The sequence below is a fragment of the Alternaria ethzedia genome (genome assembly GCF_023757985.1).
Source record: "Alternaria ethzedia strain BMP 0044 chromosome Unknown scaffold_14, whole genome shotgun sequence".
Classification (NCBI taxonomy): domain Eukaryota; kingdom Fungi; phylum Ascomycota; class Dothideomycetes; order Pleosporales; family Pleosporaceae; genus Alternaria; species Alternaria ethzedia.
The window spans coordinates 463980-491463 of record NW_026056207.1 but is presented as its reverse complement, the minus strand read 5'-3'; the positions used below and the strand labels follow the sequence as shown (position 1 = coordinate 491463).

At 53.2% G+C, this 27484-nt stretch overlaps 7 protein-coding genes across 7 annotated transcripts; 4 read left to right on the top strand and 3 right to left on the bottom strand.

The window, feature by feature from the left end:
- Positions 1–235: 235 nt before the first annotated feature.
- Positions 236–3205, bottom strand: J4E87_006298 (uncharacterized protein; the record flags this gene model as incomplete). The annotated part of the gene is made up of 1 exon (XM_049377903.1): positions 236–3205. The coding sequence occupies one exon, from the start codon at positions 3203–3205 to the stop codon at positions 236–238; it is 2970 nt and encodes a 989-aa protein (XP_049232470.1).
- A 909-nt stretch (positions 3206–4114) lies between these two features.
- Positions 4115–7299, top strand: J4E87_006297 (uncharacterized protein; the record flags this gene model as incomplete). Its single annotated transcript, XM_049377902.1, has 3 exons — positions 4115–4172; positions 4243–4386; positions 4484–7299. The coding sequence occupies 3 exons, from the start codon at positions 4115–4117 to the stop codon at positions 7297–7299; spliced, it is 3018 nt and encodes a 1005-aa protein (XP_049232469.1).
- Positions 7300–8385: 1086 nt separating this feature from the next.
- Positions 8386–9819, bottom strand: J4E87_006296 (uncharacterized protein; the record flags this gene model as incomplete). The annotated part of the gene is made up of 1 exon (XM_049377901.1): positions 8386–9819. The coding sequence occupies one exon, from the start codon at positions 9817–9819 to the stop codon at positions 8386–8388; it is 1434 nt and encodes a 477-aa protein (XP_049232468.1).
- Positions 9820–13164: 3345 nt separating this feature from the next.
- J4E87_006295 (uncharacterized protein) lies at positions 13165–13923 on the top strand (the record flags this gene model as incomplete). The annotated part of the gene is made up of 2 exons (XM_049377900.1): positions 13165–13505; positions 13578–13923. The coding sequence occupies 2 exons, from the start codon at positions 13165–13167 to the stop codon at positions 13921–13923; spliced, it is 687 nt and encodes a 228-aa protein (XP_049232467.1).
- A 201-nt stretch (positions 13924–14124) lies between these two features.
- J4E87_006294 (uncharacterized protein) lies at positions 14125–16669 on the bottom strand (the record flags this gene model as incomplete). The annotated part of the gene is made up of 4 exons (XM_049377899.1): positions 14125–14672; positions 14724–15455; positions 15506–16516; positions 16564–16669. 4 exons carry the CDS (start codon positions 16667–16669, stop codon positions 14125–14127), a joined length of 2397 nt encoding a protein of 798 aa, XP_049232466.1.
- A 2528-nt stretch (positions 16670–19197) lies between these two features.
- On the top strand, positions 19198–20756 carry J4E87_006293 (uncharacterized protein; the record flags this gene model as incomplete). Its single annotated transcript, XM_049377898.1, has 2 exons — positions 19198–19468; positions 19516–20756. 2 exons carry the CDS (start codon positions 19198–19200, stop codon positions 20754–20756), a joined length of 1512 nt encoding a protein of 503 aa, XP_049232465.1.
- A 1368-nt stretch (positions 20757–22124) lies between these two features.
- On the top strand, positions 22125–27078 carry J4E87_006292 (uncharacterized protein; the record flags this gene model as incomplete). The annotated part of the gene is made up of 7 exons (XM_049377897.1): positions 22125–22557; positions 22609–23637; positions 23864–23920; positions 23983–24060; positions 24110–25295; positions 25746–25783; positions 25835–27078. 7 exons carry the CDS (start codon positions 22125–22127, stop codon positions 27076–27078), a joined length of 4065 nt encoding a protein of 1354 aa, XP_049232464.1.
- Positions 27079–27484: the final 406 nt, after the last annotated feature.

Sequence of the window (27484 nt, the reverse complement as noted above, 5' to 3'; positions counted from 1 at the left end):
ACGTATTATTAAATCTACACTTTTGCAGTCCCACCTAACCGCACCTCAGACATGAAATAATCAGGCCCCTTCATACATACATGACGAACCGAAAAAAAATCAGGGGTATAACCTCCACAAACTCCATTACCATGCCACGCTCGAAAACGCCCACTTTTGTTCATGACCAAATACGTACATGTGTGATGAAACAAGTATACTCGCCACCAGAACAGACCCATAGAACAAATCTTCGTCAGTCACTAAGATCGATAATCTCAACCTCGGCCGGAACCGACCGACGCGCAGCAACAGGTTCAGGCGTGGCACTCGAAACACCCTCTCTGACTTCAGCTTTGGGTATCCACTTCCCATCCTGGCGAACCAGGATATGACGCGTATTTGCTCGTCCATGGGCCTCAAGCTGCTTCTTGACCTCTTCCATGAAGCCATCTACAAAAAGCATCTGTGGCCGGGCGTCAGATTTGCAGATAGGGCATTTCCACTGATCGGCTACGGATGCGTCGCCCTTGCGCGGCCGGGATTGGAGGAACGTTTCCAGGTCGAAGCAGTCGTTGTGCGGACAGGCTTTGCTGCGGACGGGGATGTCGCACATTTTGGCCTGGCTGAAGGGGTCGAAGAGGCCGATGGTGAGGGTGCTTTCGACGACGCTGATTTCGTCGTCGTCGACGGCGGAGAGTTTGTTTTTGATGCCTTGCAGGACTTTGTCTGCGGGGACGCGGCTTTGGTTTAGACAGTGTTTTACGATGGACTCGTGGGATGAGACGACCATGGCCTCGATGGCGAGCATGTAGTTGAGATGAGATTTCTCGCCGGACCGAGCCATGACGGCAATTTCCAAAACGTTCTCGCCTTCTTTCAGCAGGCCCGTGAGGTCGATGGGCATGTCTTTTCCATAGTGGATCTTCTTCCGCGGTTCGAGAGGGGTGTCGTTGAGCGTGTAATACGAGTGAGGTATCCAAGACGTATCGGCGACAGCCCAGCGTTCCTCCGTCCACTCAGGCTCCGGCCATTTGACGCAACGTAAACGAGCAAATTTCGTGGTCTCGTTGATGTTCACAGTACCAGGTCCACCCGTTTGATCTGGAATAGTCTTTCCAATCCTCTGCATATCATACGGTGTCAAGGTGATTGTCCATTTCTCAATGGCGCGGCCTGGCGAGGACAACCGCGTTGGGGGTTTGAGGAAGTTTTGACAAAATGTGTACAGCGGCGAGGCTTGGGATTGCGCACGAAGAACTGGACTTCTGAGATGCGCTTGGTGTAGCCCAAAGCGTGCTGGATTGGGGACACGCTGTTGTGGTTGTTGCCAGCCAGCAGCAGGAAGCAAGGGCCCCCCACGTGGAGGCGGCGCCACCCCTGTAGATTGGGCAGGGCGTGTGGGAGGACGACCAGGCCCACGCGACTGCTGTATAGCAGCTTGTGCCGAACCCTGGTCAACCGATCTAGTCGTGCGCGGTGGCATTTGTTGGGGATGATTGAAAGGCGGAACAGCGGGCGAACTGGTTTGTACCCGTTGTGGTTGGGACTGGGCTTGCACTTGCTGCGGTTGCGATGGAGGGGCCTGGTGGGTCTGTACCTGTTGCTGAGGTTGGGGAGCGCTGTACGTATGATCAGCCAATGAAGCGCCGTTCTTGCGAAGGTTAGCCTCGAATGCCTCGACTAGCGCTCTCAGGTTAGAGCCCCAAATTCGTTCCTCGTCGTGTTTTAATTGTTGGCTCTGCTCAGGCGTCTCCGTAGCTGAGGAAGCATGCCGTGAGTAGTGGTAGTTTTGATTCTGCTCGAAGACACCAACTATGTCGTTCTCGAACTTTGCAAGCAAGGGTTTGACATTAGGATTCGAGACCACCGCGCGGCAAATACACCGCAGAAAGGCGGTGAAGAGCAGACGCTGGAAAGTGAGAGAATGAATGCGGAGTTCGACAACAAGTTCTCGGACGAGGGGCGGGAATCGACGGTGCTCGCATATCGCCTTCAGTTGGTTGTAGTTGGGCGACTGGTCAACAAACTGTCTGAAAAGCTGTGCTTGGTACTCGAATGTGGCTGGCCACATGGCTGCAATTTGCTGCATCGGGTATGGGAAATGGGAGAAGAAGTGAAGATAACTAGGCGATAGTATGTGGTTTGCATCAAGAACATCGTGCAATATCCTCTGCGCTTGTTGTAAACCTGGCAACGACTTCAACCCCGGCGGCAGCATGTGAGGGGCGTGGGTCATCAGGCAGTAACATTGATGCATAGTAAGATAGGGCCAGTCTGACAGCTCAACAGCGTTCTGCAGCACAAGAAAGCGTTTCCTGTCCTGAGAGGCAGGCGATATTGGGGGTGCTGATGCCTGGAATTGCCCTAAGATCTGCAGACAGTCTTTCTTTGTATACCAGCCCTGGCTCATGAAATCAGGAGCCAAGGGGGTTGTAGGCGTGTTATCAGACTGTACGGAGCGAGATACAGGCCGGGATACTGGGTCTTGCGAGACTGCTTGTGGCAGCCCGTAGGGCGAGTATGGCTGAGGAGGTGTTCTACTGAGGCGCGGATCTTGGAACAGCATGCCCTGGGGCAGTTGTGGCGATGCCATCATGCCGAGCGACGGGCTGCGATTAACGGTCTGACCCATCTGACCCAGCATGGGACTGCCGATCTGTGAGTAGTGGCCGGACGGTCGACGCGGAAGGTCCGGCGGAGGATTCGTCGGGTTTGCTACCGGCCCTGCATAAGCCTCACTGCGCCTCCGCTTGTCCATTTGTTGCGCATATCCTTCGTTGACTCTTTTTGCAGGAGCAGTCTCGTGCGGTACTGGGGGCGGACAGCGCGATGTCTCCTCGCTTGGCGTGGGCGACGGAAGCACGCGGGCTGCCGAATGCCCGTGGTTGGCGCTGTTCTGGTGGGCGACGACATTTGGGAGCTGGGGAGACGTCGAGTTCGATAGTGGCTGCGGCTCGGTCTCGACGGTCGGGCGCGTGATCAGGTTCTCTGCGGGTGCGTGTGTGGAGGAGGGAACAGTAAACCTGGGCTGCTTGCGAGGCCTTCCGCGACTGCGCACGGTGAAGGGTAGTGGGTTTTGTGTGAGTTCGGCAGGAACGATGGGCGGCTGGGCTGGCGCGCTGGAGGGCAGCGGCGTCATCCAGCTCTTCTGTCGGCCCCCAAGGTTGCCCAGCGCATAGTTGAGCGTCTGGGCGGTCGCATCGTCTGGCACTCCTGGGGTCATGGCGTGACTCCCGGTGTGGTACATGCCGCTTTGTTATGTTGTGTATATTCGCTTGAGGGTACGCGCTGGTCGCCTTCGAGTGCTGGACATGGGCGAGTTGGAATGTGGGGAGTTCATGTCGCGTAGGGAGATTGTGAGCGACTCAGTGCATGGTAGGCGCGGCGGGTCGTGGGTGCCGAATGTGGATGTGGAGGGAGAAGGAGTTTTCGCTGTCCAGGCTGCCGCGAGACACGTGAGAGAAGGCGCGACGGGGTGAGGTGAACGTCGACGTCGCGATGGCAGTGAGCCCTCACGACACCCGATGGCATGGCGCACGGACAGCGATGTTTCGCGAACATGCCAGGTCGCTTTGGGCCAAGGCCATGGGCGCCGCCGGGCTCTGGACGCCAGGCTGGACGGCAAATCGTCAGCGGCCAAGTCAGAACCGCTCCAGGGCTGCCCGCTGCCGTACAAACCCACTCTGCCAATAGGCGCAGCGCCTAGTCGAGATTTGCTTTGGAGCGCCCGGTGCGTCCGTGGTTTTGCCAACCGACGTAATTCATATCGCATGCAGGCTAGGTCGCCTACTGCTTCCAAGGATGCGCATCGCTAGCTTCATGCCTCTCTGTCCCACCACCCAAGTATAGACACGACACCCCCGGCAGCCGCACGACGACGGGATCAAGCAATATACCTCCCCCCTCGCTCCAAACAACATCGCCACTTTGTTTCATTGCGCACCTGTCAGGCTGTTTCAGGTAGCGGTGGCTCGGTAGCCAGCATTTATAGTCTGCCAAACGTCCGACTGTTGCGCCCGCCTCGCCCGCCGATAGCGCGAACTCCCACGAGGATGAACCACCTGTACTGATCTGGAGACTGCCCGCATACACGCCCCCCGACCCGACCCAGTCTTGGAGAGCAGCTGTAAGCATGGCGCAACGAACCCACACCGAGGGCTGCCGGCCTGGCGATACCCTCGTCGTAGTGCGTATGTTTCCCCTCACCCGTGCTGCCACTGCGTCGCACATGCCAGCGACAGCTGCTGACAGCACTTGCAGACGAGTTCCTCGCCCGCAGTCCCGACGAGCTGAGCCTGAGGCGCGGCGACCGCATCGAGCTGATTGAGCGCGACGACGACTTTGGCGATGGCTGGTTTCTAGGCAAGAACACCGAGACGGGAGAGAACGGCCTGTTTCCTGAAGGTATGTTGCGCTATCGACGGCAGCACAGTAGTGCACATCCCCTATCTATCTGATCGCCATGCTTCCTTTTGCGAGCAACACAGCTGATGTATATCAGTATACACACGGCCAGCACCCAAACCGACGCCCATCCCGACCATGCTCTCGCGCAATCCCTCGCAAATGTCCGTGCAATCAGAAAAACCATCGCCTCAGCCCGGCATGGCCATTTCTGAGCCGCCGACCACCGCCGCACAGCCACCAGCTTCCACGAGCGCCCCTCCACCTTTAAAGTCGGCACCCACAGAGCCCCTGAACATCGCGTCGGGACCAGAAGTTGCTCGCCGAACATCTGTTCAAAATGGCCCGAGGAGCATCAGCATGACGCTGAGCGGGGAAGCGCCACCAGAAGACGAGACGATAGGAAGCCCCGTCATGCACGAAACACTGAGCGTCATTGACGAGCACATCACGGGCATGAGCACGCCACGCCACAGCGCCGTGGGCAAGGAGATACGGTCCAATGACTCGGGAAGCGAATACAGCAGCCACCACCGGCTGTCATACATCAACGGGCAGGAAACCGATGAGGAGGAGCAGAGCTGGCACACCGAGGAGGAGGTCAAGACATGGTCGCCTGCGCGCGTCGCCGAATACCTCGAGGACGCGGGTGTGGAGAAGAAGCACTGCGATGTGTTCCGCGACCAAGAAATCGATGGCGAGGCGCTGCTGGGCGTGGACCGCAACTTCATCTTCATGCAGGAATTCAATCTGGGCCCCATGGGACCACGACTGCGCACGTGGATGAAGATTAACGCCTTGCAGTCCGAGGTCAAGAACGCGAAGGAAGCCGAAGCTGCAAGGACGACCCTTCTCCTGCCGCCTTCAGAGAGCCCAGACGAGTTCCCAGCCGATATGGGAAGGAGCAGGGCTGCATCAACTGGGGCGGTCCTTCCTCGCATACCGACGCTCAGGGAAAGCATCGGATCCAGAGGCAACACCAGCCGTCAGCATATCCCACGTGCAGCCTCGTCCGCCGGCCGATCGTCAACCATCGACGCGACCTCTCCGCTTATCCAGCACACGCCCGCCTCACCTACGCCCGGTTCGCCTAGACGACCCTCCGCTGCTTCCGTCCGAAGTATGAACCACAGCAGACGCCACTCTTCTATCGAATACGGGCAGGGACCACCCACGCCTAGCACGCCCAGTTTAATGAAGCCGCCTACATCTGCACCCATGGCCGCCCACGCACACAGGAAGACGCCATCATTCGACCGCAACTGGACCATGGGTTCGACATCGCTGTCCAAGTCCGTACAAGATATCGGCAGACCGGTCTCATCACATCACCATCATGCTTCAAGTACCAACGGAACTACGTTCGATTTCCGCGAGGCCGGCTTAGGCTCCGGTGATCTTGACCGCGGCTACTTTTCCGGAGGCGAGGTCGACAACCGCAAGAGTAGCAGGAACGTTCTGCGCAAGAGAGAAAGCGCCGCGAGCCATTCACGCAATGCTAGTTACACGACCGAAGGCGCACAGCGCGCGTCGTTCAGTCGCCGACACAGCCGAATCGGCAGCGCAGATTCGGCTCTCCGGCCAGCGAGTCCAATTTCCGCTGCCGCGAAACAGTACTACGGTACCAGCACCAAAAGCGAGCGCAGCTCTAGTGCATTCGACTTTGTACGCCCTCTCAAGCCAGCAAGCGAAACGCATCCAACCGTGACCAAGCTCTCATATGATGCGCACAGCATTGACGCCATTGCGAATTCGCCCCACGTCGCAGGTAGCGAGACCTCAAGCACAGGTCGTGCATCACCTTCGCCAGCTGCTGTACCATCTCATACGCGCTCATTCTTCAGCAGTAAAAAGGGATCACAATCCAGGGGTCTTCGAGCGATATCAGACGCGATAACCGGCGGCGAGAAGGCGAATTTGAGCTCCGCGGATGTTTCCACCACACAACACAAGGACTCACCGATGCAGTCACCCTCGCGGACGGGATCTAGCACACCCTCTGGCACATCACTTTCGAAGAGTTTCGAGCTTGAAAAGGCCGATAATAACAGGCGGTTTACCGCTGGCTCGACCACGCCCAAGGACGCAAAGAAAAAGGCCAAGAAGCATGGCACTAGTGCATATCTCAAGGGCCGTCAGCAAATCACTCCCCAACAAGCCATGGAGAACTGCGACTATAGCGGCTGGATGAAGAAGAAGTCTTCGAGTCTTATGACGACATGGAAGACGCGCCTATTCGTGCTTCGTGGCCGCCGCCTGGCCTACTACTACACGGAGAATGATACCGAAGAGAAAGGTCTCATCGACATCTCATCGCATCGCGTGCTACCAGCGAACAACGAGAGGATGACAGGCCTCCATGCGTCTCTAACAGGTGCGGCCAACTCACCTACATCTCCGCACAATGCCACCATACAGACAACGGCATCTGCGGATAGCGCCAAAGGTATCCCAGGGCTGGAGGAGGATGTCTCAGGCATGTTCATCTTCAAGCTTGTACCACCTCGTGCAGGACTCCAAAAGGGTGTCCAATTCACCAAGCCCATCGTGCACTACTTCGCGGTCGATAGCCTTGCCGTAGGCCGACTCTGGATGGCTGCGCTCATGAAAGCCACAATCGACCGAGACGAAGCCCTTCCCTTTACGACCACCTACCAGCAAAAGACCATCTCACTGGAAAAGGCACGCGCGATGCGTCAACGGCCACCAAACCTCATGGACGAAGACGGAATCGAAGATGCCGAAAGGAAGAGCGAGATCTCGAAAGAGAGCATCCAAGAAAGCACCATTCACGAAGAAGACGAGAAGGGCCTCGCGATATCGGGACTCGATGACGCGAAGGCGCTGCTGGCGTACGCCGAGAGTCCCGAGGAACACAAACACGATAGCACCGCAACGGCGATTGCGATGTAGTCGACATAGTGTCGTGCCTCCTCTTCCCTCTCTTCTGATACCATCCCGTTCGATTTCAAGTTCAGTACATGCATTAATACTCGCCCGCTCCACGGATTGCTGTCATCGGAAACGATAGCAATTGCATCAGCGAGGCTTTGGGTCAGGCGTTCTTTCTAGCGATAGCGATAGCGAAACCCACAACCATTTTCTTTTCTTTTTTCTCATCAATATACCGTCCTGAAGGCTGTCTAGGTAGTCATCCTTCATCACAACAACATACCCCTCTCTGTTCTGCTTTCATCGGTGGTTTTGCGATATCGCCTTGCGTGCGTCACATACTGCATCTTAGCATTATCGATGATGAGAATCTTTACCTTCACCTGTCTTGCGCTGTCTGTTATCTATGATGGTAGAATGAAAGAGTAGCTTGTCTTTGTCGAGCGCGGATAGATGTAGTCAGTGCCTGTATGGAGGGATGAAATGTGTAATAGTACGATTGTTAGACTGGAATTCGCGTATGGAGCAAGTGACTATGAGACTTTGCTTGACGTGATGCTGCCGTAGTCGCACCTGAGTATTCTGTCCCATCTCTAGCTATGCAGTTCTCGATTTCAGATACAGCACCGGACAAAGAAGTGGGTAAAGTACTGCACTGAAGGACAGTTACTACGAGAGCGTCAAGGACCGTAAAGGGCACTTTATGTTACAGGCGCAAAAGCAGGAACTGCAAGCCGGATTGATGCATCAGTAAAACTTACTAGTAAGAAAAGCACGAAGAGAGAGAGAGGACTAATCATATGTTTCAACATTTGTTTATTTGTTCTTCTTCTTTACTTGAGTTGAGGTCCTGCGCAGTGCAGCCTTCCATCCATCCATCCATCCATCCATCCATCCATCCAACGATGTAGTATATAGTACTGAAACTTATAAAATCTAAAGCGAGTGTCTTGGGGGGGGTATCATCATCTCCATCTGCATTCCAAACAAATCAAACCACAAACAAAAAAAGCGCAAAGCAAACCACCAAACCATGGAAAAAAACGCCAATGCTGATGCTGCTATAACGCAAGACCATCGTTGTTGTTGAAGTGATGCAAGGGATTCTCACATCACACTCCTCTTCCTCCTCATCTTAATCTTCAACTCACTATTCTCCCTCTCCTTCGGACTACTCTCCATTGGTGCAAACCAATCACGGAGTCCGCACTGCTCCTCTAGACTCCTGAAAAGATCGTCTACACGATCAAGCATCCAGCCACTCCGTATCCGCGCACCGGGCTTCGCATAGCCCAGTTTGAAGCTATTGGAGATTGCGCAACTGCCCTCGTTGAACGAGAATTGCATGCAATCATCCTGCTCCTCGCACAGCGTATGGCAGTGTTCGAAAGATTTCCAGGCGTTGCGCTCGAGTTCGTTGGCGACGGCGGAGTGGTCGTGGGCGTTGTATTCTTTGTCTGCGGACATGTTGTCCCAGGCTGTGACTGAAGGACCAATCTTAGGGCGCACAAGCTCCATGAAGATGTCGCGGTGGCGCAGCAGAATCGGGTGTCTGTTGTACCAGTCCTGTTCGAAAGACCAGAGTTCTTGTATTTCGGTGGGCGAAACGTGGTGGTACGTTACAGCCGGGTAGCACCAGAGGTCGCGGTCGATTTTGGAAGTCGCGGGATCGAGCGTCGCGGGGGAGTCGCCTTGGAAGTGGGGGAAGGCGCGATGCAGGGGGATGTTTACGTCTTCGAGGACTTTGCCAAGAGCGCAGTCGCCGACCCAGTGGGTTTTGGTAAAGTCTTCGTATTCGGAGATGCGGGGGGAGCGTTGGGCGGAGACTTTACGTGCGGCGGGGGTAGAGAGGGCGAAGCCGGCGCCACCGTAGGCGAATTCGACTTCGTTGATGAAGAGGTGCTTGCCGATGTAGTAGGACTTGCTGTCGTCGAAGTTGCTGAGGAATTCGAGTAGATTGTTCCAGTTTAGGTACGTGTCGGCTTCCATGAAGAAATACCATTTCGCGTCTGGCTTCTCCTCGAGTGCTTGGTCGATCATGGGGAGGAACTTCCACTTGTCGAGCTGCCAGCCATCGTTGTCGGTTCGCAGGTAGTCACCCTGCGACGATCCGGATAGCGATGTGAGAACTTCTTGTTGTTTCACGCCTCGTCTTCCGTGCTCTTGTAGTTGGTGGTACAGCTTGAAGTCGTCATTCGTCTTCTTCGTCTCTTCGCTAACTCCTTCGAGGACGTCGTGGACGACGTGTCCGTCTATCTCCTCTTCCAGGTCCGAGTGTATAACATAGTGGGGGACGCAACGTAACGTGGTACGGAGGTGCACCGGCACCTTTTCGAGTGATTCGGTGGCCCCGGTTCGCAAGACGACCAAGACGTCATCGGCGAGCTTAGACTGCGGGCAAAAGAGTTCCTGGGGGTGCTCATGCGCAGAGGTCTTTGCGGCGTGGAAGAGCGGCGGGGTGGCCTTGGTGAAGATATTAAGGACGGATACGGCGAATACGGCGCAGAAGATTAGTCGGCATAAGAAGGAGCGATTAGGCATGGCGGTCTAATAGTGGTGGTGCAGCGCCGGGCTGAACCGCGAATAGTCTAAGTAAAGAGTGTAGTAGATGGAAAGGACAGTATAGTAATATGAAGAATGAACGTGTTATGGATCTCGCTAGTGTTCTGATAGAGAGTGGAGATGCGGTGCCGTAGCCATCGGATGCCGGCGGAGGTTGGGCAAAGCGGGGAGCGAGGTAGCAGCGGAGTGTAGTTCGTATGAATAAGGAAAGAAGAGGAAGGTTCAAGGGAGGAGGCATGCTCCTCTTGAGCGACTTGTAGGCTATGGCGATCATAACCTTTTGGCATGACCGTGTGCGCAAGTGGCCGAAGCGACCTGGCGATCAATGCCCCCGGTGTGGATTCGTCAAATGCGCCGGACCTGTCACGGCGTGTCATTCCCGTGCGAGCAGGATCGCCACAAACCGCGGTGAGCAGGGCATGATAACAATGGCGCGTTATGAAGCACGGCGCTGACCTTGCAGCATTGCTGATGCTACTCTGGGGCTGCGCCGTACGAGCTTACGGGGGCGTGAAGCTGCACAGTGGCAGAGTTTTGGGAGTGGTAGTGGGTGCCGAGGGGCTGGTAACCTGGGGCATGAGGCGTTGCGCCTACCGCTTCTAGCGCTACGTCATGGCCCGTTTCAGGTGGCTGGTTCGGGCATCGCGGATTCGGATCGGCATTTCCTGCTGCCTCATTGTGGAAGTTTGTATCCTGGCGTTGATCTCCATCATCAATCCAAATGAACGCGCGTCGACAAAAGGAGTACCCTCGGAGTGCCCTCACCTGATCTTTGTGAGGGATATTCCATGCTTCGACGTCCCATGGGCAGTTCACGATGCCTCATTTCCGCCGTTCCTGTCAAGTCCACCACTCACGCTACTCCGCTTGGAGTCGTTCAACACTGAAAAGAAATTATGCGCGACAAAGTTCGGGTCGTGACACGAGAGTCCTGCCGATGCGACGGTGGTTCAAACAACGCGCATGAATGTTTTTCTTCTGTCCGCGAAGGAACAGCAGCAAACCACGAAGGGGTCTTGTTTCAATGCCTGTCTTCACACATTCTTCTTTGTCGGCTTCCCAACATCCCCTTCCAGCCTTGCTTCTTTGATTCAATAGCCTTGCGTGTATCAACTGTGTATAAAAGCTAACCTCACGACTACTCCTTGTCTTTCAAAAAAGCATACTAACTTCCTCAACGCTCAGCGCCCGAATACGACCCAAGTAACGGCGAAGCAACGGCAAACCAGTCCAAAAGGAACGTTGCACTACCAAACTTCTACCATGAGTCAACAGTTTTTCCAACGGCAGCAGCCGGGTATCGCTGTCCAATATCCCGAGATTACTCAACGGCAAGTGTGGGCCCTCGCTGCCGGTTATGTACTTTACTTCGTTCTGAGCATTACGGCTCTGATATGGTACAACCGATATGTGGAAGGGAGAGATCGTCAGCGGTGATGCTGAGCGCGCATGGAGAACTGCTGCAAACGTAGAGCTCTGTTGATCAACAAGCATACTGAAAGAGTCGTTGGGTTGGTGCTGATGTTCGACCGGGTCCTCAGGTCACACGGGTTCGACCTTATTGTTTCCGAATACTCTTGGTGGCATGAAAGGTGGAGGGCGTTCTTTGGTGTGATATTTTCAACGCTGTTCTTTCCGCTTCTCGCGTCTTTTTGCTGAGATTCACCTTCTACTCGTTGGTCTACAGCCTGAATCATGAAGTCAAGCTTCACAAAATGCAACGAAGGGTCGCCGCTCATGAAAGGGCACGCTCAACGGCAGTTTACATATACAACTACGGCTCACTACTCACTTGTGCAACAAGGTCATGGTGAGATGTAAGAGACAGCTGGTCGCACCGTCCCAGAATCATCATATTGCTGAAAGCGTTGAAGAGCGATGTTCGAGTGTGCTGCTTCAGCCGCCAGCTGACATGTTGAACAAGCCAACACGCCCGTCATCTGAGTTGAGTTCATGAGTCGGTAAGGACCCATTGGAATGCACACCAGGCCACGAATGAGTGGCACCGGAGCGATCTCCGACAGCTCAGTGTCTCCAACCCGCCAAAACAGTCGCTCGGCACTTTACACTTCACCTACCAAAGATCAGGACGGTTACCAGGACTGTGGAAAACGGCGCGAAGCTATCCAAAATGCATGCAGACCGTTAGCTGAACGTTTGCGAAGTAGCCGGAAGACTGTGGGGCGCCACGCATTTTTGATCACTAGTCACACCGACAGATGTTAAGATGGCAAAAGGCCGTGGTGGTACTCACCCAAGTACCTCTGCACGAGGTGTCCGGCGACGCTTCGCGATTAGCACCTGCAAATCTTGACTCCAAAGCCTCCTACCTGGAGTGGCTTGAGAAATGTGCTCTAGCATTTGCGGCGACTGTACACATCCCAAGCACAACTTCATTTTCTCTCTCGTCATCAGCCTCATGTACATCCCGAGCAGCCGAAGAATGACGCTGCAATAAATTAAATCGCATAAATCAACCAATGAACGCTCCATCCTACGCGGCATGCAAGACCCTTAGCCATTTCCGCGTTCCATGCTAGGAAGAACATCGGTATGATTCTGAAACTGCGCTAAACCGCCCTTTGTTCTCCAACTCTCCAACTCCTGATCTCACGACGTCCTTGTACGACCATCAGCAACTGCACATTCAGCCGCAACGTCCTTCAAAATCAAGCTTTTCGCGGAATGTAAATCAAACACCTCGTATATGCACCCCGCTGTGTCCAGCATCCCAGCCAGCAAAAACTCCCGGACGCCTCATTAAACGTGGGTGGTCCGGGAATTACGTCCCGGCACTTTACCAGCGAGTAAGAAGGAGCCGACAATAGCGCCGCAATATATGAACCTCGCGTCCTAGTGCACCATGTGTCGTGCACCTCTTTGTCCACTGCCACCGCAGGCCAAGTTTGACCGCTTACTCCAATAGATGAAAATGATGACTTTGGGCAAGCATGTTTGCTCTTGTTTTTTACACGTGTGCAGCGCTAACAGTGGGTGCTGACGTGCTGGGCGTTTCTTGAGATCCAGAAATCATTTCGGCTGCGGCCTTGTGCCACCGGTTGCAAGGGCTCTTAGGGCTGTTTGGTACCGTGTGGGAAGGACGGGAAGGTGGCTAGGACAGGCGTTGATGGCATTTTGTGGGGTAGATGGTAAGTCTAGATGATGTTTCGTCATGGACGGGATGGGGAAGTAACTTGGCATATATGGATATATAAACCGCACTGCTCTCTTCCAGCAGACCTGCCTAAACCGATAAGCTCACCAAATCCAACTCCCATCTCTCCAAGAAAAAAAAGAAACGACCTACAGAACCGCCTGCCCACCATGGTATCCATCAAGCAACTCTCCCTCCTGGCCTTGACCACCGGCTTCGCCACCGTCTCCGCCCAATCCACAGGCAAAACAACACGCTACTGGGACTGCTGCAAAGGCTCCTGCGCCTGGGCAGGAAAAGCCCCCGTCAACAAACCCATCGCCACCTGCGACAAGAACGACAACCCTCTCACGAACCTCAACGCGAAGAGCGGATGCGAAAGCGGAGGAGGCGAAGCATACATGTGCACCGACCAGTCCCCCTGGGCCGTCAACGACGACCTCGCATACGGATTCGCAGCTGTGAAGCTGGCTGGAAAGACAGAGAGTGACTGGTGCTGTGCTTGCTACGAGTACGTCTACCTCACCCACTCCGAACAAATAACCTTAAATAAAGAATCTGTAACTAACGACGACCCCTCTAGAATGACATTTACATCCGGCCCAGTCTCCGGCAAGAAAATGATCGTGCAAACCACAAACACCGGCGGCGACCTCGGCGACAACCACTTCGACATCGCCATGCCGGGCGGCGGCGTCGGCATCTTCAACGCGTGTACCGCGCAATTCGGTGCTCCGCCCAACGGCTGGGGCCAACAGTACGGCGGTATCTCGTCGCGATCGGAGTGTGATGGTTTCCCTGAGAAGCTGAAGCCGGGCTGCCAGTGGCGGTTCGATTGGTTTAAGAATGCGGATAATCCGAGTGTGAGCTTCAAGGAGGTTACTTGTCCGAAGGAGTTGACGGATAAGACGGGGTGTGTTAGGCAGTAGGTGGATAGATGGGGTGATGAGGTGGTTTGGGTGAAGTGATTCGCTGTATATAACTATGATGGGGGAGACCTCTTGTATATATGAACTTATGAAAGAATGAACGATATAGATCAATGCGTTTGTCACACGAGAAGGGTGCGCGAAGTGTCAGAAGAGTATGCCGAAAATATGGCAAACGGAGAAATGTGTACAACGATCTATCTAATCTTGTTTGGTCGTAAACTCCTCCGTCTGCCCAACTTCATGTTCATGTGAGCTCCCCGAGCTAGTCTGCGCCAGCTTCCCATTAATACCCGCAATCGCACTCTCAACAGCCGCCGCCACATCGATATGGAAGAACGGTCTGTTTTGTCCATGCACGGTAGTCACTTTACCACTCGGCAGACCCTTACTCCTATGAACAGCACTAATCTCATCCTGCGCCTCCTCGTCGTGCAATTTCGGGCTCGAGTTATCAAGAGGTGCAAAGCTGTACACTGGGTTCCAGTGCTGGCGCGCGGCGAAACGTTCGCGGTCTATGTAACCGAAACCAGCGGTTGTCAGGGCGCGCTTGGTCCAGCGGCTGTTGATGGAGGCGAAGTGCCATTCTACTGTTTCGGGTGCGGCGTGGCGATCGAGTTGTGCGCGGACGTCGATGAGTCCTTGAATGGATGTTACGTCGACGTTGTTGACGGCGCTGAAGTCTAGGATGATGGCGCGGAGGATGGGTCGGTTATCGTCGACGTTGATTTGTTTTCCGCGACGTGGGCCTTATGAAAGTTAGTATATTGAACGGCGCTCGTTGTTTATGCGAAGCTTACCTGGGTCGTTCCATGGTCGGTCACCGATCTTTTGGTACTTGTCGAGTGTTGTTGGGCGGGAGATGGTCTGCGCGTGGTGCACGAGTTCGTCCATGTAGCCTTGCTGGTTGAGATATGTGAAACCCTCGGTGAAGCGGTAGATTAGTACACCGGGATACGGAGTCTCGATATCGACCAGCGGGTTCGAGCCATCCTTGCGGCTGATTGGGATAAACGCTTCACGAACAGCAGCGGAAGACCCGGGGGCGAAGTGACCATCATCCTTGTTGGCCATTGTCTCTGGACTGGCGATGTAGATCCTGACTCTGCCTAGGACAGCGCCATGAGTGAACAGCTGGCGCCAAAGTAGGAGTGCGAATGAGGCCGCGATGGTGACGTAGATGCCGTTTTCGATGTTCGTGAGGATTGTTACAAAAACACCCGCGAAGAAGATCACTACTTCCAGAGGCGACGTTTCCCAAAACTGGAACACCACGTTGGGTGGCGTGATGAGATCGCCGACAGCGTGGATGATAACAGCGGCAAGAGCGGCCGAAGGGATATAGAAGAAGACTGCCGTCAAAGCATACAATGCGAGGAGGACGATGACTGCAGTGAAGATACCAGCGAGCGGGGTACGGACACCTGCTTTCGACTTGATAGCGGTTCGCGAGAACGAGCCTGTGGCCGGGTAGGCGCCAAGGAATGGGCCGATAACATTCGTAAATCCGACGGCGACGAGTTCTTGCGAGGCTAAACAGCAGGGTTAGTACTTCCTCGTCCGAGACACGAGAACGACTTACGGTTGATGACGTAGTTGTTGATGCGCCCAAAAGACTTCGAGATTGCGATGTGTTCGAGAATCAACACGATAATCGTGACTGGAATGTCAGGCGCGATTGCCGAGAGAAGCTTGGTGTCCATCTTCGGGGCTCCAGCGTGCTGGAATCCTCGTGGCACACGGCCCAGAATCTTGAACTTCGCCATCTTGACATCGTTCTTCGCGTTGTGGAGACCTGGGATGTCCTTGTTGGCAAGCCAGCTGATCATGATATAAAGCAGAATAACGAAGGCCATCCGTAGTGTGCTGACGAAGAACCAGACCTTTTGCTTCGATGGCTGCTTCTTCGACATGAAGTTGCAAAAGATGCGGACAGCGTAGAGCATGAAAAGGGCAGTCAACCCCATAGCGGCATCCAGTTTTGTGCGTCCAAGGCCTTTGAGGGTGTCGATGATGACCAGGTATGTGGGACCACGTGTGTTGACGCCAGAGATGCCCATGAGCGCTGGTACCTGACCGGCTCCAATGGAGATGGCAGCGCCGGTCATGAACGAGGTGATTGCAACCAGAGGAATAAGCTCGACGATCCTTCCGAGACGTGTGAGACCAATGAACAGGAGAACGGAACCAGCGATGACGGAAAGAGCCCGAGCGATGTCCACGGCTTCGATCTCCGGCTGTTTATCCTGGATTTTGGTGACAATGTTGCCAACGATGGTGCTCATAACGGCAACAGTACCGATTGTGATGTCCTTGGATGTAGCGAAAGCCCAGTAGAGAATGAAACCGACGAAACTGGTGTAGAGTCCATACTCAGGAGGCAGCTTCGCCAGCAAAGCGTATGCCATACCTTGGGGAATAACGACAAAGCCAACGGTACATCCGGCGATGAAGTCTCCGAATAGCCATGTCAGGTTGTAGTGGAAGATCCAGTCCCAGAAGGGAAACAAACTTCTTAGGTAGCGTTTTGTGGCGGTTGCTGATGGTTTGAATCGAGAAAGCCATTCCTTCGCGGTCGGTTCGCGCTCGACGTCTACACTTTGTTAGCTACTGCCGGATGACAGACTAGACAGTATTTACATGTTTCCACGGAGGATATTGATGCAGCGCCAGAGACCTCGGGCTCTTTTCGGTAGTCAAGATTGATTCCAAGCACCTTGGCTACTTTCTGACCAGCGGATGCCATGTTGGCGGACGTCGTCAGCGAGGGCTGTGTTCTGGGCTCCTAGGGTTCCGTGGATAAGAGGTTAGAGAAGTCAAGTAAAGCTCCGGCAGTATGGAATTCCCCAGAGTCGCGCGCGTTGATATAAGGTAACGAGTATCTGGAAGACCCGACGTTTTGCCAGACTGAGGGAAGATGGGTGCAACCTTATAGCAAGCTGCGTAAACGACCCCCCGTGGAGAAGTAGTGGGAGAATGTTAAGTTCGGTCAAATAGAAATGCCACATAGTTCCAGATCCAAGGCGGAGGCACAGCCGCATATGCTATGGGCCGACGCCATCCCAAGGATTTGACGTCTAACAAGACGGCACATTGCGCTTGGCGTGGGCAGAGCGTGCGAGAGAAGCTTTCCGTGCAAATCACAGTACAGCATTGCTATCACTGCACAGCGCCCGATCATGACGTGCTTTGCATTGAGCAGAATCCTACTTATTGGCAGATGGAAGACGAGGAATTTGGCAGGCTGGGCTCAGCGAAGCGTTGAGCTTGTGAGGTCTGGGCTTCCGAAGGCGGAGATATGGCGTTTGAGGCGTTGGCGGATCGCGTGGGAGATCTGGGGTCGCTGGTTGGCCATGGCTAGCGTACACCTACAATGTCCTAAACATCATCCGCGCAACCAATCTGTGCAGTTACCTCTTTGTTTAGTTATCTTCGAGTTCTTCAACAAGAGATTACCAACGAGAGAAAGAAAGGTGGACATGCCCAGCCTTGCATTATCTCAACAGACTGACATCTGGTGGGAACTATTCGCGTAACGTTCGCAATTGATGCCAAGGATTGCGACATCTCGGTTGGCGGCATTGGCACCGAATGCGATGCTTACCTGGAGAGGTCTACTGCAGCCGCACTAGCGCCCGAAAGACGGCGCTGTAAGTAGGCTGTCACACAGGCCGGCAGGTGTGAAAGCCTAATGCAGTGAAACAAATGGCGAGCATGCAAGCGCGCCCTTTTGTGTATCTTCGAAAGATTCGGGACGTTCCGCCTGAATGTGGAAATCAATCCGATGTTCCGATGGAAACATTAGCGAAGAAGGTAGTTTTTGTGTGCAGAAACGGAAGAAGATGCAATCTCATTGCTGAGCTCTTGGACGTGGTTCAGAACTCAAGGGTCTCCGCAAAGCCACATTCGGGATCGGTAATCTGGGTAAGGTTCCAGCCTCATTTGCAGCGTAATAAGCGCCAGATTCATCTCCAGATGCTGCACAACCAGGATATCGGGTCGAGATCACCCATGCGCGGACTTTCCAGCTGAGCTCTTACCTGAATCGCTTAGACTATGCGGAGCGACTTCGTGGTAGCACGCCATCTGAGGCATGTATCACACTCGCGCGGGCCAGCGAATCGACACGCTCTTCGAAGAAGCAACTGTTCAGCTACGCACGCGCTCACGACCTAGCGGAATGCTACTACAACCAGCCTGTGTCGCCTGTTCAGCCCGCGTGCTACGATGTGTAATTGTCCAAGATGCTTGGATGCCATTGGTTTGCCACGCTATAATGCATGCAACCAGGACCAACGACGTGGGTTCCAGCAAGCACGAGCCGAGAGTCTGGAACAGTACGAAGTCTGCATGATCTGCGGGTATTCCGACGCAGCATGAGGCCACAACCTCGTGAGGGTTGATGAAGCGAGTGGCGGTTCATCCCGGACGTCTGGCCTTCCCAGCCCTATGCACCTTCATATGATATCGCCGAGGGTCTGGATTTCGTAAGAACGTGGGATGGCCGACTACGACGGGCTGACTGTTGTCCTTATGGGGGTTCATGTCGGTCACCCCCTAGTCGGGCAATGGACGCCCGCAAGGAGGGAGGACTCGAAGGCATCGTGGTATTCGTTCGAGGGGAGTTGTTGCGGTAATGAAAGTAGTGAATCACGACGTGCTTGAGCTTGGTAGCGCTCTTGAAGATCGATAATGCGTGATCTGGCGAATGTCAGTACATTTGCGAATTGAGGCGCCCTCGGCTGTGAATGGCGCGTGCGAGATGCTGCGCCAATTGTAGCGCCACGCAAATTCAGGAATTGTGTAAGATCCAGATCCGTCGTGGATAGACATAATGTTGGTGTTCTGTAGTTGATGTGGGAGAAGCAGTCTCGCGTGAAGCCCCCGATGGAGCCCTGAAGCGATCACGAGATTACGTCATCGACCTTCGCGAAAACCAACACGCGACGCTGACCTCAGCTTCCAGCACGCGACAATATGTGTGTCCTTTCGATAGGGCGAAATGCAGGTAAATCTCGATGCACAGCTGACTGATATTCTAAACTCCGTTTCTCGTCGTTCGGTGAAGCCTTAACGCCATGGAAAGTCGCGTTTCGCTCTTTGATGCGTCTACGGGTGCCGATTAAAGCGGAGTGAGGGGTCGAAGGAAGCAACGATGACCTCAGCCCTGACCGGGGCGTAATGCGACATTGCAAGGTAATAAGAGGTATATGAACCCTGGATTCAGCAATGGTGGAAGCGCGACAACTATACACAGGATTGGCAACTCGCGCGATGGCCTCCAAAAGTCTTCTTCTCCGAGGCGGTATCGCTCTCATTCACGATGCAAACAACCACGTCGTTCCCACCAAATCCGATGTTCTTGTCGAAGACGGCAAGATCACGAGAATCGCGCATGATATCAAACCATCTGAGGGAACCGAGACTATCGACTGCGCCGATCAGATAATCAGCCCAGGTTTCATCGATACTCACCGTCATGCTTGGCAGACGCAGCTCAAAGGCAGGCATGCCAATGAGCAGCTGCTGGACTACATGGTGACTGGTATGGCTTCATGTGGAACTAGACGGCCTCATCATAACAAAGAGCAGGCAACTCACAGTCTTTCCAATACTCGCCCGAAGATGTCTTCTACGGCCAGCTCGCCAGTTTACTGGAAAGCATTGCAGCTGGCACAACCACGGTAGTTGAGCACGCACATATCACCCGCTCACCAGAACATGCCAAAGCCGCTATCGCAGGTACCGCATCTTCTGGCATGCGCTCGGTGTTCTGCTACACTCCAATCTCGCTCGTCAAGCAATTCAACCCCCTTACCTGGCATCCAAATCTTCTCGAGGACTGGGTCATGAACACTTTTGAAGAGCTCGCCGATAACGGGCCTTTTGGAGACGGAAGGGTAACGCTGGGTTTCGCGTTCGACTTTTGGTTTTTGCCTGCAGATATGATCAAAGGCATATTCGCCAGGGTGAATGCCAAAGGCGTCAAGACGATTACCACCCACGGCTCTGTGTCGCTAGGAGGTAGTGTGATACAAGCAGCGTCGGAACATGGTCTACTGGATGAGAAGATCATCGTATCGCATGGTGGCACGATCGTCAAGGCTGATGCTGAGCTCTTGAAGGCCGCTGGTGCATTCGTGAGTTCAACCCCAAGTTCAGAGCTCCAGATGGCTATGGGGAGATCTTACTGCTTTGATGCCTCATTCCCCGATGGAGGTGTCAGCGGCGATTCTACCGGACTGCAGGACAACGCCGCGCTTGGCGTTGATTGCCATTCTGCCACTGCTGGTTCCATCATCGCTGAAGCAAAACTCGGCCTCGGCAATGCGCGAAACCACTACAACGAACACATTATGAAACAAGACAAGATTCCACGGGCTCTTCCTGACAGTCTCAGTGTCGAGGCCGCCTTCAATCTAGCAACGATCAAAGGCGCCGAGGCTGCAAACATGAGCAGCGAAATTGGGCGTATCGCGGAAGGGTACAAGGCGGATCTGGTCATCTTCGATGCTCTAAGTCCTAGCATGGTTGGCGCCGCACAACACGACCCAGTCGCCGCCATCATCCTACACTCCAGTCCAGCAGATATCGAGACTGTCATTGTTGATGGTATCGTAAGGAAGAAGGATGGAAAGCTACTACCGGTACGGGTAGACAGCGGCGCGAAAGAGATGATAGGCAATGACACCCTCGATTGGCCCAGTATTGCAAAGGAGATTGTCTCGGGTAGGGAGAAGATGCAGAAGGAGATTGACAAGATCGATTTCGACGAAGCATACGAGGCAATACTTAAGATGTTTCATGTTGACAAGACGAAGTTGGTAGATTGAGATCCGTAGAGTATCTTCGGTACCGGAGAACGCTGTCTCGATGCTCAAGCCCCGGTTGAACAGAAGGCATTGGTAGTCTGATCTCCATAGAGAATGGGCAGGGTCAAGAGACGCTGTTTCGATGCTCACATCCTGGTTGAGGGGGTTGATCGTTATTATCTGGCTGTTATAGATCGTGGTTTGTATGGTAATCGGCCCTTAGCGCGAGCGCGACGCGTTGCATTAAAGTGGTTTTGGTTCGTCAATCAGCACTTCCTTCACCCCAACCTCACGGGGAGCAAAAGTGTTTAATGGTCTCCTCGCTGCGCAAACTTGTGGAACCACTTTCGCAGTCATTGATCTCTTTGATATGTATTGTTATTCTGAATTCTTCATAAACGAAGGACGAGAACGCCCACCGTCCGTCTCTATGCCGCCGAACGAAACAAGGTACCCGGAGCCGAAGGAGCTCGATCCAAAGTTTCGCGCCTACAGACATGCAATCGCGAGACACTCGAAGTATGAGGTGGAGGTTCGCGACGTCGAAGCACGGCTATCTCGCTCGCTTGGGCAAGGCCAGGAGGCCTTCACCACTCTCCGTCCAACGACTTATATCCTGTACTTAACTTACTACATAGACTGCATGACCATGTTTGGGAATAAGCTATACTATGAGTCCCTCTATGGCTATGAGAAAGGCCAACTGCAGCTGGAGAGGGTATTGAGCCATGGCGATGAGGTGGAGGTGGAAGTAAGCGTCTGTTTACCAGACGGCAGTGACGTTTGGGAAGGAAAATTTACGGGTTCATGGCCAAGTTCACGGAAACCTGCGCTCGAAAAGGTGCCTGTGGTCTTCTCTAGGGCCACCAAGAACCTGTACAGCGTGCAGCCTCCCTGGCCCATGACATTGATCTTTCTCGAAGATGGGTATCCGAGGGTAAATTACGACGGCCATGATGTTCACAGTCTCTATGCTGTTGCTTAGGGTACCTCAGATACCACGGATTTCTAAGCGCGGGGTATCTGGTCAGGAATGGTGGGAGGAGACACCGGAGGGGCTAGTTACTTGATGCGTTTCGTTCCTACCTGGGTAGGCACCCGTGGGCTTTCTTCTCTTCAATTTGGAAGGAAGCAAACTTATCTAAGTCTCTACCTACTGTGCAAACTGGCGGTGAGAGATGTGAAAAAGCACAAGCTATCGAAGAGGACACAAAGGTGGGCAGCATGTCTGGAGGCAGCTCTAGCCTGATCGAGTTAGACCAATCAGGTGATGACGTGCACGGTGAGCACCGACCCAGCCGTAACATCCGCAGGTCTTTTCATTCCATCTTTACTTCGACCACAAAACATTTTCATTCGGCAGGTGATTCTCAGTCTGCGCTTAACATCATGGACAAGCGCATTATATCAAGAAAGGAGCGTGAGCAGGTGGAGCTACGCAAGTTACCCGAAGACCTGCGTCGTAAAAAGGAATGTCGCAAAGTAATTCGGCAGATTCTCAAGCAGCGCAAGGCTCTTAGTTTTCCTAGTGGCGAAAATCCAGGTCGAGACGACGACGACGACTGCGCTGAGCGCGGCATCCAGCAAATTGAAGCACGGCTTAATCAACAGCTGCAGCAAGGCCACAGGCCCTTGGTTCCGTTGAAACTCGCGACTTACATTCTTACAGCGAAGAGTTTCATCAAGGATACTACAGATGGGGATGGAAACTGCATTCACGATGGTTTGGTCCATGACGATGCGCCCGGTCGATTGTACATCGAGAAAATTTCGAGACAAGGAGACGACGTTGAAGTCAAGGCGAACTTGTGGTTCAAGTTAGGTACGAGGACCTGCCTCAAAGAGCAGGTTGAATTTACTGGATCGTGGCCAGATCTCGAAATACCCGCACTTGAAGAGATCTCAGTAAAATTCTGTGACGAATCGCAGGTCCGTTACAGAGGTGCATCGCAGAAACAGAAGGAGATGAACCAAGAGTCAATGCGAATCACTCTCGTCTTCCTCCGCGACGGCTACTTGAGTATGAGAGCTCAGGCGGTACCATTCTACACGATAAGGGAAGATATTGAGTTCTATGGCATCAAAACGAGTAAAATAAAGGAAAGAGACAGCGGACTAATTGAGCGTCTCGAGGACAGCGACCCTGAGACAACTGAGCCCAGCGACGAAGACACCACAGACAGCGAAAGCGACAGCGACAGCGATATTTGGTACAGCGATTACGACAAGGCACGAGCAAAACACGCGAAGCAAGAAGCGCGTGGCAAAGCCATCGAAGCATGGCTTGAGGAACGCATTGCTTCAGGAGAGGAAGAAACCGTCGAAAGCATGGAAGCACGCAGAACAAGTCTGGAAGATTATAATCAAGTTCTCAAGTGGAATCTCTGGTCTACTTCATATCTCGACATGCTCGTCGCTAAAAAAGGCTGGCGAACTGATAATGAATTGTTCCACGGCGGCGGTTGCGGCGACTTCAGCATCACAACATACGGCCGGGTGGACGGTAGGCCTGCTAAGGGCACCCTGACTCTTCCGCCGCAGTACGATCACTTCCCAGGCGATCTTAAGTGGACGATGGAGAGAAGCATTGTAAACTCTAAGCGACTTAACGCCATCATGTCCACCGAAGACTCGCCGCATAAACTGAAGTTTCGCATATGCTTTGTTGAGAATGGGCATATGAAGATACGCATTCCAGCTCACGAGATCAGAGGAAGCAGAGAAAACGGTCTCATCGACTTCTACGCTATCGCTGAGGACTCGCCAGGTTTTCGTCCTCATCAAAGGCGGCGTGGTGTGGTTAGAGAGTGGTGGGGAAAGACGCCTGATGGACTGGTGTACAACCCGCCTACCGGCGCTATAGAAGACAGTCGTAGCGAATGTTCGGACCACCCGGATAACTGTACGCACTTCGATCCATACGACCGTGGGTTTTAATAAATGGTTGTATAGTACATTGTTCGTCGAAATGAATTGATAGTGTTTTCACGACCTCGGGATGCGGCGGGTCAAAGACGGCTAGTGCAACCCCTTTCCGTAACCATGGACACCGTTCCGAGCCTTCCAAGGTTTTCTGGCCACACAAAACGCGTCGCAACATCACATTCCGAATTACACTTCTGTTACAGCTACGCCACATTCCCAGATAGACATGCGTTCTGACGTCAACATGGCATTCCCAAATGGTGAGTCTGCCGAGGTACCCATCATTGTTTTACCGCGACGCTAACCACAACCGACACGATAGGGAAAGTGTTTCAGACCCCAGGTCTCATGAGCCTCGCAACTGATCTCGCGAATAAGAGTTTAGCGTCAGTCATAGAGTGTACGTTCGCTGTTCTACGTGCGGCAGGATAAGTGCTCACCTCTCACAGTAATCGATGGGTACTGGTTTGATACGGGGGAAAACCGAGATCACAATCTCCACCACCTGAACTGCTACAAAGATGCCCTAACGTACTATTCCAACGTGGTACAGTCCTTCGATGGGCAATTCCAGAATCTGAATTTCCAACTATTCATCGCCGGAATGTTCAAAGCACTACTAGAGGAGGGTTTCAACCACGCTTTCCTTGTTAAGCTTCGGGGACATGAGCACGCGCGTGTCCTTGACACAATTGCTCGTGTAAAAGATGGTCAATCAGATACGGAGGAAGACGAGCCTGATTGGGAACCCCATCCCGAGCCAGACGATTCCTTGGACGATGACGAAGAGCGGGGTTTCTGGGACGAGCTCCCAAGAGACGGTGAAAGCGACTCGGACATGCTGGGCTGGAGTTCTTCGGCGAACTCCAACGCGCCCGAACGGCCGAATGCTCTGAGAATAAAGAGAGCAATCGGGTTCAGAAAACACGAAGACTACATCGCCAAGGGAAGAGAACTGACTCATTGGCTCGACGAAGAACAAGCACGAGGCAAAGAGCATCCCGTGGGAAATATCCACGGTAACTGGCTTATCTACTCCAGTGTGAATATTGAAGCTCAGCAACATGCTGGCAATCAGACCGGAAAAGCAAACCTCCACCGCGGGCACTTTACGATAGACGATGGCCGTCCCCATCGTCGTAGACCCCATTTGAGGGGGAGTGATCTCTGCATCCCGTCCCCATCGAAGCTACAAAGCTTGGGTTTCAGCATAACCATGCCAGCCTTCCCGAACGTGGCATCTTCGAAGATGTACATAATTACCGCTACCAAAATGTGCAGAAGTACAGCTACCAGTCTGATGCCAGGGGGTGCCATACAGTACAAGTTTGGAATCCGCTTCCTAGGTAACGGCTATCTGTCTCTGCATATACCGGCATATGTGATCGGCTGCAAGGGTGATAAGCTCATCGTGTTCACCGGTGTCTCGCTTCAGAAGGAGAAGCACACTCGCGATATGGAATGGACGAAAGTGGACAGTCGATGGGTTTACCAAGGGCCATACGAGGAGAAGAATACGCCATATGAAGAGGGCGACTCTGACTCTGGTGAGGGTTTCTGTTATTACGAGGATAAGGAAATGCAGTGTAGCGATGAGAATTGTCCGAAGCATAGTCGCGTGGATGAGAGGGAGTGGTAGATACAGATGAACAGACCTCGGGATTCTCTGGTGCTAGGTGAACGCCTCTGATAGTCTCTGAGAGCTCAAATCAGAGGCTCTTTGGGCAAAAGAGATGGGAAGTAATAGAACGAACGATCCTTCCCAGCAGCTGGGAATTCCAAGCTTAGTGATCGAATGGCGCGAACAGCTTTATGGACACTGGAAACTCCTCCTTCTCGTGAAAGTGACGTGTTCATGATTGATAAGACTCTTGCTTCAATACCTGGGCAGAGGAGGCTGGGTGTAGATTAGGGTGGCTGTTCGGTCTCATTCCTCGGACGCGACGCGACGCGACACGCTAATAACCCTTGCACGCTAATCAGGGGTGGACGCTTCCTATCTCGTCGCATTGGAGCGTGCGTATCGTTCTCGGAATGGTTTCCGGGGCAGCCTTCTCACCAGTCACCAGTAAACACACACAACAGCTCTATGGCTCCAATCAAGAAGAGTTCACACGTCAAGCGTATGTGCAGCATAGTTCGCATAGGAAGGAATCGCTTCTAACGATTCGCAGCAGCTACGCGCAAGCTCACACGGGACGGCAAGATTAAGGATTACTTCCGAGTCGTTCCGAAAGAGCCTCCTGTCTCTGTAAGGCCTCCTATTTCTGCAAAGCTTTCTGTTCTCGCAAAGCCTTTTGTTCCTGCGAAGCCTGCTGTTCCTGCAAAGCCTCCTTCTGTCCCTACAAAGCCCACGAATGTCAGAATCGATGAAGACCAGGACCGATCAGATGTTGGTGCAGTGACGAAGGGGGTGTCGAAACCCAAACGTGAAGAGCTGCATTATGTTGGGTTCGGGCAGACCGATCTCGAGCGCATAGGAAGAGCTATGCTCGTCGAGTATCAGAACGAGACTCAGCTCGCTTGGTGGGCCACAGACTTGACCTATTTCGACCGCTTATCAGAAACTCTTCTCCTCCAGTATGAGAAGGAGATGGTCAAGCTTCTCGAGAATAGGAGAGCGACGAAATATGCCCGGTCTTGGTCCAACCCGGGATCGACACGTAAAAAGAAACAAGATGCCGATGTGGAAACGCGAATCGAGTTTGAGCGCGAACAAAAGGCTATCATCGCCAAGTATGAGACGAAGATGATCCAGCTCATCGAAAACAAGGAGGCGGTGGAAGATCTTCTGGGAAGAGAAATCCACTATCAAAACGACATTTTACGAGCTTATATCAACCTGAAAGAGAAGCTGCGTACTCGGAACGATAACAACGGCAATGTTGCTCTGCAGGGTCCACGACCGCCGGCCTATATTCGTGGAGAATATACACTTTATTCCCCCGACATGTTGCGAGAAGGGATTGAGCAGAGGCCACACTGGTTCAAAGGGGATGTCTTGCGCTACTGGCGTGCTGGTACCTTACGACTGGGACAACGTTGGGGAGACGGTATAGGTCCTGGCGCTGAAGTCGAACTGGCCAAAAACGCCCACCGTATAACTTTTACATATACTGCTCCGGAACATCCGTCGACGCAGCCGCAGTCTTGTGAAGCTTATTGGCACTCTAATAATGTCACAGCAGAGGCTGAAATTTGGTTCTTGGGTGGCGCATATCTGTTGTTAGACATCGCGGATATCTCTGGTGAAACAATCCATCTTCATGGAATTCTGGAGAGGGACGAGGAGGAGATGTCCGAATGGTGGCCGGGAATGCCGGAATGGAAGCCGCGATCTTATTACAAAACACCGTACAACCCTGTCTTACCCCAAGGCCGGACTCGATATCTCGCACCTACTGCGGCCACCGGATAGGAAGTCCACGTCCAATAATGTATAATATACCTGTTTTCTTTCGCGAAGATGATGCGTACTGAATCAATTGTAGGCCCTTTTAAAAAGAGAAGGCTGGTTTTCGATATCTTGAGTCGGCCCGTGGTTTTTGGGTTACAAGCCGTGAACGCGACTTCGACACGCTAAGATATCACAAGCGCTAGAGGAGGCTGGTCGCGTCTTCTTCATCTATAAAATGGCTGGCAGTGAACGAAAAAAAGAAGAGGAAGTCAGCTTCATACAATTGCTTCGGATTGCAGCTGATCCTTGAGTAAGTGCGCATTCATTTTCTCTGAGACGCGGATACTAACAACTAGATACAGCGATATCGCACGAGGACACCGAAAACCATTGCAAACTTGTGCCTCAGCAAGCAGGACTTTCCGGA